This window comes from Hibiscus syriacus, unplaced genomic scaffold, assembly GCF_006381635.1.
Source record: "Hibiscus syriacus cultivar Baekdansim isolate YM2019G1 unplaced genomic scaffold, ASM638163v2 tig00110482_pilon, whole genome shotgun sequence".
Classification (NCBI taxonomy): Eukaryota; Viridiplantae; Streptophyta; class Magnoliopsida; order Malvales; family Malvaceae; genus Hibiscus; species Hibiscus syriacus.
In genome coordinates, this window is record NW_024062758.1 from 3,939,903 (window position 1) to 3,951,118 (window position 11,216).

At 37.7% G+C, this 11,216-nt stretch overlaps 1 protein-coding gene across 1 annotated transcript; it reads left to right on the plus strand.

Annotated features, from left to right (window-relative positions):
* Positions 1-8,905: 8,905 nt before the first annotated feature.
* On the plus strand, positions 8,906-10,967 carry LOC120128816. The gene is made up of 3 exons (XM_039146440.1): positions 8,906-9,072; positions 9,929-10,044; positions 10,244-10,967. The coding sequence occupies exons 1-3, from the start codon at positions 8,965-8,967 to the stop codon at positions 10,557-10,559; spliced, it is 540 nt and encodes a 179-aa protein (XP_039002371.1). The 5' UTR covers positions 8,906-8,964; the 3' UTR covers positions 10,560-10,967.
* Positions 10,968-11,216: the final 249 nt, after the last annotated feature.

Here is an 11,216-nt window from a genome sequence, read left to right on the forward strand (position 1 = left end):
CGAATCGACAAGTACTTCCAAGATAATGGGTTCAATAAGTGTCCCTACGAGAACGCTCTATATATCAAGATCAAAGGTGAAGATATTTTGATCGTGTGCCTCTACGTGGATGATTTGATCTTCATAGGAAGCACTTCAAGCATGTTTAATGAATTCAAGGATGTGATGATGAAGAAATTTGAGATGACAAACATGGGGTTCATGGCGTACTACCTTGGCATTGAAGTTAAGCAACAAAAGGATGTAATTTTCATTTCACAGGAAAGCTATGCAAAGTAGATCCTGAAGAAGTTCAAGATGGATAACTGTAACCAATAAGCACACCGACAGAATACGGGATCAAGATGTCCAAACATGAAGAAGGTGAAAGTGTGGATCCAACATTCTTCAAAAGTTTGGTGGGAAGTCTACGCTATCTAACAACCACCCATTTTAAGGCCGCAAAGAGAATTCTTCGCTATCTGAAAGGTATAATTGACTTTGGCTTGTTCTATTTAGTTTCTAATGATTACAAGCTTATTGGATATAGCAACAGTGATTAGGGTGGAGATATAGATAATCGAATGAGCACTACTAGATTCGTATTTTCATAGGAGATACTGCTTTCACATGGATGTCAAAGAAACAACCGATTGTCACATTGTCCACTTGTGAAATGGAATATGTTATTGTTACATCATGCGATTTGGCTTAGAAATCTATTGAAGGAGATAGGTTTGATATAAGAAGAGCCTAACAAGGTTTGTGTGGACAACAAGTTAGCCATTGCCTTAGCAAAGAATCCAGTATTTCGTGATCGAAGTAAGCACATCAATATTCGCTACCACTATATAAGGGAGCGTGTTGCAAGAAAAGGATGTGGAAGTTGAATACGTGAAGTCACAAGATCAAGTTGCCGATATTTTTACCAAGCCACTGACAAGAGAAATCTTTATAAGATTAAGTAACTTACTAGGGGTCACAAGATCAAGTTTAAGGGGGGGTGTTGGATCATAAACTTGATCCATTATGGGAGCCTAAACCCAAACCCAAACTAAATTGATGTCATTGCTTACATCAATTTAGTTAGGTGAAGAGTTAGGTGAAGAATTAGGTAAAAAATTAGGTGAGAGTTAGGTATTTGTATATTTTAATGGTTTAAGTTATTTTATTTGTGTGGTGTAGGATTGTTCTTGAGTAGTATAAATATCCCTCCCCATTTTAGTTTAAACATCAAGAAAAATTAAGAGCTTCTAAGTGAGTGAAGAAGTAAAGTATTATAAGAGTGAGTTGTAGTATCTTATTTTGAGTGAGAGTGCTCTTGTAATATTTGTTTGAGTTTCAATAAAAGTTATTTGTGTGAGTGTTTTATTTCCAACAGTTGTTGAGGGGGCTGCCTGTACATCAAGCAAATTCCTGCTAGTGCTATAATGCTTTGCCTAGAGTAAGCTATGATGAATAACATTTGAAGAATTGCTGGAAATCGTTGCAAAAATACAACTATTCCTAGTTTTCCCAAGATGCCAGCAAATAGAATCAAAGATTAAATTTCAATGGATATCAGAGACAGACCAGGTTGCGGTTGTGTTGATGTTTTGCAAAATTCAATCATGAAGCTCAACAGTAAAGAAAGCCGGAAGTGATGCTTGTGGAGAAACATGGTTCCAAACATCGCGAGCAAAGCTGTAGTCTCTTAGAATATCCAGAACTTTTCATTATAGGTCCGAAAAATTGTGCAAATGGCCGAATTGGATAAGGTTCTCCGAAAACGCTCAATATTTGTTATGAGCTTCTCCTTGAAGGTCAACCACATGAACAAACAGACTCTTTGAGGGACGAGATAATGTCAAATTGTTTTCCAAACCATGGAATTGTTGGGAAATAAACGAGTAATTTTCCTATAACCAGATTAGTGAGAATGCGAAATAAAAGTGAAAAATAATACCCTATATTGATAACGTAGTTAAGCCAATTATGCCTACGTCTCCGGACTGCAGCATATCTTTTACTAAAGAGAGAAAAATTACAGGTGTTTACAAAACAATCACAACTCACAAGAAAGCTCTCTAGTATTGGGAGAAATAAATGATTTGGGATAATTTTGAAGCTAAATGGGTAAGGGTATTTATAGTTGAAACTTAGGGACTAATCTTTGAAAATACCCTAAAGTGCAATTTACCCATTTCCATATTCAACACAAAATCTGCCAACTTTGAAATTTTGCACCATTCGGTGCCAAACTTTGAACATACACCGAATGGTGCAGCCTTATTTGACTAACAATCTCCCACTTGAAGACTGATTTTAATCTGTCTTCACACCTTGATCAATGCAGTATTATTTCTATTCTTGTTACTCTAGCATACCAACTGAAGCTGAACACAACTTCAGTTTGTCCGTAGTCATCGCCTTGTAAACCCACTTGTTATTGGGCAGTTTCTCTGTGGTTGCCTTATCCCTCGACGTCTTGGCTTCCTTCGACTCTTGTCTACTAGTCTTTGAAGGATTGTTCCTCACTTGAACATCCTCGACAAGCCTTTGCTTCAACCCTTCTCTTATGATGGTATCTGAATCCATGTTCTTTACGCGAACATGCTCGACAAACTCCTTGGACACATACAACTCTTCTTGCACTTGGCTTCTACTCGCCTTGGTAGAAATGAACTTTATTGAGCCAACACTCAATGCCTCTTCGATCCTGGGTTCGTCCTCTTCTCTGGACAACTCAATCTTGGGCTCATCCATCACCTTGGATGACTGGGCTCCCCTCGGGTTATCTCGCAACACTTCTAGCATCTTAAGTTTGTACCCCCTCGTTTGCTTGACTCTTACCCTCAGCTTAGCATCTTTGACACTTGAACTTGTAACAAGCCTGCAACATCTTCCCCAGATCCATCATCTGGTTCATCATTGAGTGGATTTTCTCTGCCACTCGAGGAACAACATTCCTCATCCTCTAACTTGTCTTTATTACAAAATTTCTTGTCGCTACCCTCGACTTTCGGCTTTGCTTTAGAAGTCATGTTCTTCTTGACTCCAAATTCTTTGATGGACTCAGCGGTTGTCAAGGCTTTAGACAACTCCTTGACTTCCATTCACTCTAACACGTTCTTTGCCCATAGCTTTAATCCGAACATGAAGGTGAAGAACCCATCTTCTTCAGTCAAACATGGGACTTTGAGCATGTGTCTTCTAAATCGGTTCACATACTCCTTAAGTGTCCCTTTATGCCTGAGATGCCTCAACTTGGACCACTCCTCCATCCTGGCATACTGTGAGCGGACTTGCTCAATCTGTACCCTTGGCTTGACGGCTTTATCTCTTACTATCGCATCGGGTTCCTTCTTGTGCCTGACTGCTTTGACACATACAGTCTCGTCACGTTTCGATCTTTACTTGGCCGTATTAATCCCATCAATCGGACCAAGTCTTTTCCCTGGCCTGGTAGCTTTAACACTTGCGACCGCGCCAATTCTCGCTACTTCTCCTTTTTCCATCCTCTTCATGATGGTTGTAAGGTGACGCTTCTCGGGACATCCTCTAATCAAATGAGGACCATCACAGAAGTAGCACTACAATTTTTCCTTGTTCCCCTTCTATTTTACACTAGACTTAGCCTTGCCATTTTTCCCCGATGGTTTTTCTTATCTACGAACAGTCGATGGCTTACCTTGGTCATTCGAAGAGCTTTCTCTACCATCTCCCTGTTGTACCTTTTCCCGGTCTCCACCACTGTTGCCACTACCTCTGAGCATGAGCCTAGATCACACATCGCTATTTGGCTTGACTCTTGCAACCTCAATCAACTTTCCGGCTACAACTATGGCCTCCAAAAGTCTCTGGGCATCTCCTTGCTCTCCCCAGAGCATCGCCCCTGGTCTAAGTCCTTCAAAGAAGGTCTTGAGCGCACCCCATTCACTCATTGCTCCCTTGCATATGAGCAACTCCCTCTTGAGCTCATCTACTTCGTTTCTCAAAGTCATCACTCCCACTCGAATCTGGCTTCTTTTGGATCATTTTTTACAATTCTTGCGAACCACCGTGTATTAGAACACCTCCGTTGATAAACTCGTATCGCCGACCAAATTTTACTATTCATGAAATTCACTATTCATGTGAATAGTAACCTTACAGAAAAACCGATAAAATTAACCACCAAAAGCTCTTAATACCAGTTGTTGGGAAATAAACGAGTAATTTCCCTATAATCAGATTAGTGAGAATGTGAAATAAAACCGAAAAAAAACCCGAAATTGATAACGTAGTTCATCCAATTATGCATACGTCTTCGGATTGCTGCAGATCATTTACTAAAGAGAGAAAAATTATAAGTGTTTACAAAACACTCACAACTCACAAGAAAGCTCTCTAGTATTGGGAGAATGAAATGATTTGGGATAATTTTGAAGCTAAATGGGTAAGGGTATTTATAGTTGAAGCTTAGGGACCAATCTTTGAAAATACCTTAACGTGCAATGACTAAAGTGCAATTTACCTATTTCCATTTTCAACACAAAATCTACCAACTTTGAAATTGTGCACCATTCGGTGCCAAACTTTGAACATGCACCGAATGGTGCAACCTTATTTGACTAACAAGAATGGGGCTCCCAATTATTTTCAATGAGTTTTGCATAGGCATTGTCGATTGAGAAATTATCGTGCCAACGCCAATTACAAGTCTTTAGAATCACCAATGATAAGACAGTGAGTGCTATAAAAATGAGGCAAAACTTCTGCAGGAAATAAAGAATATAGCATAGTATAATTCCAAGAACTTGTATTAGTCATGAGATCTTCAAAGCGGGGGTAGAGATGCTGTGTTGAGGGATCAATTACATGATCCTGTAAAGGACCCAGATGAGGAATCCATATATCCTCCCAAGGATTAATAACATAACCATATCCAATAGACCAAGCCATATGAGCACGAAATTCCTCCCAAAATTTTGAAAGAGATTTCCACAAAGAGCTATAGGAACGTTGAATAGAACGGGGCAACAAATCAATAATTTTATATTTTTGCCAAAGCAGCTGAATCCAGAAGGAGCTAGTGTTATTGATTAGAGCAACACCAATCTTCATGATAAAAGATTTGTTGTATTCATATATGCGACGAAGACCAAGGCCACCTCTATCAAGCGGTTGATAAACTGATTCCCAGTTTATGAGCGAAATCTTCGGGGTCGATTGGGTAGAGCCCCATATGAAGTTGTGAATAAGTTTCTTAATATTAAAGCAAACTGTCTTCGGGAGCAGAGATGTTTGCATAAAATAAATAGGGATGGCTTCAAAAACGGACTTGGAAAATATGATTCGACCCGCAAGAGAGGGGGATTGGGCAGCCCAACCTGTCAAGTGAGAACGCATCGTGCCTAAGATGAAATCAAACTCAGAATATCAAACACGCTGGTGAATAACCAGAATTCTGAGGTATTTTCCAAGAGCATTAACCGTATTGAACCCTAAAAAATTAGCAATTGAATCGCAGATCTCCTCATTAGTGTTGGGAGAAAAATAAATTTGCGTTTTTCGCTTGTTAACACTATGACCCGAATAATTTCCAAACTCTATTAACGCAGAATTAATGATACTAGCATTGTACATATCGGCACGTGCAGATAAGATAAGGTCGTCCGAAAAAAATAAATGTGAAAGCAGAGTGCCTTGCTTGGCAAAACGAAAAGGATACCAAGAATTGAGACTAATAACATTTGAGATAAAATGGTCAAGTCTTTCCATAGAGAGGACAAAGAGATAAAGGGATAAGGGATCCCCTTATCGAATCCCTCGTTGTGGGTGAAAGGTTTCAAAGAAATTGAAATTCCATTGAATTTGAAAAGTAGACCCAGTGATACAGTTCATGATAATACGAACAAGTCCATGAGGGAGGCCGACATCTTTAAGAGTATCTTTAATAAAAGGCCATCGAATATGATCAAAAGGTTTTTCTAAGTCGACTTTAATTGTCATCCATCCATGCTTCGACTTGGTGGTTTGCATCGGGTGAATGGCCTCTTGATTAATAATTATATTATTTGTAATGTTTCGTCCCATGATAAAAGATGATTGATTGGGAGCGATGAGAAGGGGCATGGGCTTCTGAAGACGCTTGACGATGACTTTAGTGAGAAATTTGTAAATAATTGAGTACAAACTAATCGACCGAAAGTTAGAGAAATATTCAAGACAAGTAGTATTGGGAATTAGAGCAATGATTGTTCCATTCAGAGTCGGATCAAGATCATGACCCTAAAAAATATGGCGAATGTAATGAAAGACTGAGACATCAACCATATCCCAGTTTTTTTAGAAGAACTCTGCATGAAGGCCATCAATACCTGGTGCTTTTAAAGGTTTCATATCTTTCAGAGCTGAGTGATTTTCGTCCATCGATAGGGGATCATCCAAACTATGTAACATTTTAACCGAAAGTGAAGGGAAGCGACGGCTGATAGGGAAGGTTTATGAGTTTGGTGAATCATCAGAAAATAGATGTTTAAAGAAGCAAACGTCTTCTTGTTTAAGAACATCGTCATCATAACACCAGTTATCATCGATAAGTTTCAGAGCTTTGATACGATTGTGCTACTTTTAGATAATCGTTTTACGCTGGAAATAAGCATTGTTTTAGTCCCCGAAATGAATCCAATCAGAACATGACTTTTTTGCTTCCACATGAGTTCCTCCTGATCAAGAAGAGATTCAAGCTCAAAAAGAAGTGTCTTCAAGACTGAATAGAAATTGATTTGGGCAATAGCACAAAGCCTTTTGTACCCCCTAAGCTGCGTCATAATAATGTGTTTATTAGACCCAATATAACCAAAATTTGATTTATTCCATTTAGCTGTGACAGTAGAAAACTTGGATATATTTAGAGAAATGTTACCTTCAATATCTCAGTTTTCAATAAGCATACGCCTGAAGTGTGAGTGGGTATGCCAAGCAGAGAGGTATATAAACAACAAAATTGGAGTACGTCGAGGGAGGGCTTCAATATGGAGGACTAAGGGTTAATGATATGAAAGCATTCAAAGGAGATGATGAACATTGGATTCCGGAAAAGAATCATCCCAGAACAGGGGCGTGGCTGAGCAAGCGCATAGTGAGCGACAGCGCAGGGCCTAAAAAAACAGGGCCCCTAAAATAGAGTATATCTATCAGTTGTTTCCATTAAGAAACAGAAAAATAGATATAGAGCACTAGTTAGATTATTGGGCCCATGACTTTGTTTATCTTAAGTTTAAATCTCATTAACAAGTAAATTTATTTTTGGGAAAAACAAATTCAAATTTGCACAGGGCCCCGAAATAGAGTATATCTATAAATTTTTTAAATTAATGAAATTAGTCATTTATTATTACAGAAAAATAAGTTCAAGATCTAAGGGTCCCTTTACAAGAATTTACACAGGGCCTCCAACAACCTAGCCACGGCCCTGTCCCAGAAGGAGTTACAAATAAAACTGTCCAACTGAGCAAAAACATTACCTCTCGACCAAGTGAAATTGGGGTCATAGGATCCTATATCTCGTACAGACCGTAGTCATAAAGAAGATCCCGAAAAGCAACACTTGGTCTAGTACAAAAGGCATAACCCTCTCTATTAGTAGAGAAGATAGTTGTATTGAAATCGCCAAATATTAACCAAGGTGAGGAAATCCGTGCAGCAAGTCGACAAAGATGCGGCCAAAGGGACTTCTGCTTCATGGCGTTTGGACTGACATAAACAAAAGTACCCAGGGCTGAGGTATTATAAGCTTGGCAGCGAAAATGAAAATGAATAAACTGGAAGTGGTTAGTCAGGATCTCGATGGAGACTGAGTTGTACCAACACAGCCATATCCCGTCAGGAAAACCCACGGCTTCAATACGATGAGAATGAGGGAACCCTAAAGAAGTAATGATAAAGTCAACTTTAGGGACACAAGTCCGAGGCTCAATCAAACCCACAATATCAGGTTTTTCATCTCTCAATTACTGTTTGATAGAAGGAAAAAATCTAGGGTGGCCACAGCCTGCATAGTCCAACTAAAAATCTTCAAAATCATTAATAAAATAATATAGAATGAGGAAAAACCAGCAAGCTTAAGCATTCGCTCCGGTGTCCAAATTTGGCAATGAATCAACATCCATTTCAGGAGTCAAGTCGTGATCTGCATTAGGTAAAACAGTTGATCGTTGTAAGTCTCTGTGATCAAGAAAGTCTGGGGTACTCTCGGGTCGTGATCAAGAAAATTTGAGCTAGATGTTAGCCTATTGATTGAGATATGATAAAATACGATCCCAGAATTTCAAATGACTATCATATCTCAGTTAGCATGTTAATGTATTGCGTACAATGTTGTCAATTTTTTAACAGAAAATGACGAGTTTGAAACATATTAATAATCATATGTTTATTTTGTAACTTTTAATAGTAAAAAGATCTAACAAAGCAATGTCATACAGTCAAAAGATCATTTTATAAATTCTAACAATTGAGAGACTCAATAAAGCAATATCTTATAATCAGGATAGTTTACTGCGAAATTTTTTTATCACAATTTAAATTTCAAATACTAATTTAAATATATAATGATTTTTTTATCATTTTAAATAATATTATAATTCTGAATGAGGTTGTCATTGTAATAAATAGATTAAAAGTATTTACAAACGACGTCGTTTCTCATAGATGGACTCCGCCCAAATCCATGTATATGCGTGTGTTTTTAGGATGAACAACAAATTGATCATCGTTTAATTTTTTTATTTTGTGGTTTGGCAGACGACAAGGTACGCTGATTCCCCGAACAATCTCTAATGTTCTTCTTCTTCTTCTTCATCTCCTCCTCTTTTTTTCTTCTTTTCTTTTCAAAGTACCATACTTTTTCTTATTCTGAATCTTGAAGAGCTTATAAGATTCGTTTTCTTTCTTTTTTTAGGCGTACTGCTGAAGGAATTAAATTTTCTTAAATTTGTTTCTTTTTGTTCGAATTAAAAGATGGGATCATCATCGGTAATAACCCCAGAAGACGTGTTGGAGTCATTGATGAATGATGGAACCATTGATTCTCTCAGGTTGAAGATTATCAATCAGCTTAAAGCCAATGTGAGTCTCTTTTGTCTTTCTCGGTAAATATGTATACGAACTGCTGGAATTTTTATCTGGTTATTTTTCTTTCAATGTAAAAATATTTCATTCAGTGATTTTCTGGGTTAATGTCACTACAATTTGTGGTTTATCATGAAGATTTTGCAAATCCAGTGATGCCCATTGAGTTTGTTTGATAGTTTTAAATGTGAATTTATGTTCTTCCCTTGAATCCAATTATCAGCCGTATAACTGAACCCTTTTGGGAAAATGTTTTGGTGATTTCCTCTTATCTTCTTATCCTTTGCCCTAATTCACTCCTTTGGTATTTCTGCACTTGAAACCCTACTTGATATTATTAAATGCTGTAAAAGTTATTTTCGGTGTCAATTGTCAATATGTGACATGAATGAAGCTCTGAAGTTAAAGTTACATATGCCTTCCCGTTTTTAAATTTACTGATGATTCCCATTTTTCTTCTAAGGTTGAACCTTGTGTTCTTTCTTTGGGCACTGGATATAAAAGTTATATATTTACTGTAGTTACTAAAGATATGGTACTATTTTTTCCCTGCAGATATAAAGTTTTCTATGTGATTGAGGAAACTAATTTGGATTCTGGAATAATTGTATTGAAATTTGATGTTGTGGTGACTTGGTTGTTATATTTACTGTTCTAACTTGACCGAAGATCATAGATTCACATAAAATCGTTAATCTTGTGCGAATTCAGCTCTTTGTTCCTTTGAAGTTTCTTATGTGTATCGAATGTGCATTGCTAACGTTATTAATTAGTAATTTTAAACTAGTCTATAAACTTGCATTCCTTGAAGTTGCATTTCTATATGATATCTGTATTTTTTTCTCTGTTATAGGAGGAGTTGAAGAATACAACAATTAAAATGGCAGAGCAGAGTAAGGTCCTAAACACCCCTGGTGCAGAGAAACAGACGAAAAGAGAATTGTTTGATGCACTTAGGCAGGAACTTGAGTGAGTATTTTCGCTTTTCTTCATTGGTTTTTGAACATCTAAAACTCGAGAATGATTAGATGGTGTAACAGATCTTTTATGTATCTACCCGCTCAGCCTGTGTTCGTGTTTATCCATAGAACTTTCGGTCATCTTGGGCAATATGCTATGTGCTCACGTTAAATGTACAACGGAACTGATTTTTGATATTACTGGGCAGGACCCCAGTTCTTGAGAGGGCCTCAAAATCGGTTTGGGAGTTGATTTTGGACGGCAATGGATTAGGGAAGGAAATAAATGAAACGGTGGAGAGAGTCTATTGTAAACTAAGTGGCAGGGAGCCCCCACTTTTTCCTAATTTGAATGAACATCAGCCTGAAAAGAAAGTTGAGGATGAGAAAAGAAAAGGGAAAGAAAAGGAGAATTCAAACTCCAAATTAAAGAAGCGGAGTTTCAGTGACATGAATGCCGAGAGAAGTGCTTCTGAAGCTGGCAAAAGTAGTGATATTGCAGCTGCACCCGATGATGCCTCGTAATCTCCATGTCTAGTGTGAAGATACACTGTTGAATCAGCAAACACCATTGTTGCAAATCTGGTGATCGTTTTACCAGAAAAGATCCCAACACTGTTGAATTTTGCCTAGAACAGACTGCAGGTTTCTGTTTGTAGTATGAACATTAGAGCTATTATGACCCCCAAGTTGCATTTCCTCGTATATCAGCAGCCTCATTTCTTCTGGCTTTGCTAATTTTCGAAGTAGGTGATGCTTGTTTTTCTTAGTGTCTTCCAATTTCCGACTCTTGCAAAAATAGATTTGATAGTTTATGTTATGTATAGAAACATGTGTTCCTTTTGACGTGCATTCAGTTCAGACAACTGACTTCTTAAATTGTCTTCTATCAATTTACCCCCCCAGCTATGGCAGGCCTTTGCTGTTATGGAACCAGTTTGTTGATGAATATTCTGTTTTATCACCATGAATGTGAAGTTTACGGCAATGATTCTGAATCCCATAAACTTGGTCAATAGTGAAACTCAAAACAGTGTGGCCATTGTAAAATTGCTGCAGCTTGGTAGACCCTCGTATCGGTCTTATTCCAAGAATATCGGTCGATTGTTTTTTAAATTTTGAGTTATTCAAATCCTCTCGAACTTTTTACTCTGATATCAAGTTCAAATAAAGTTTGAATTT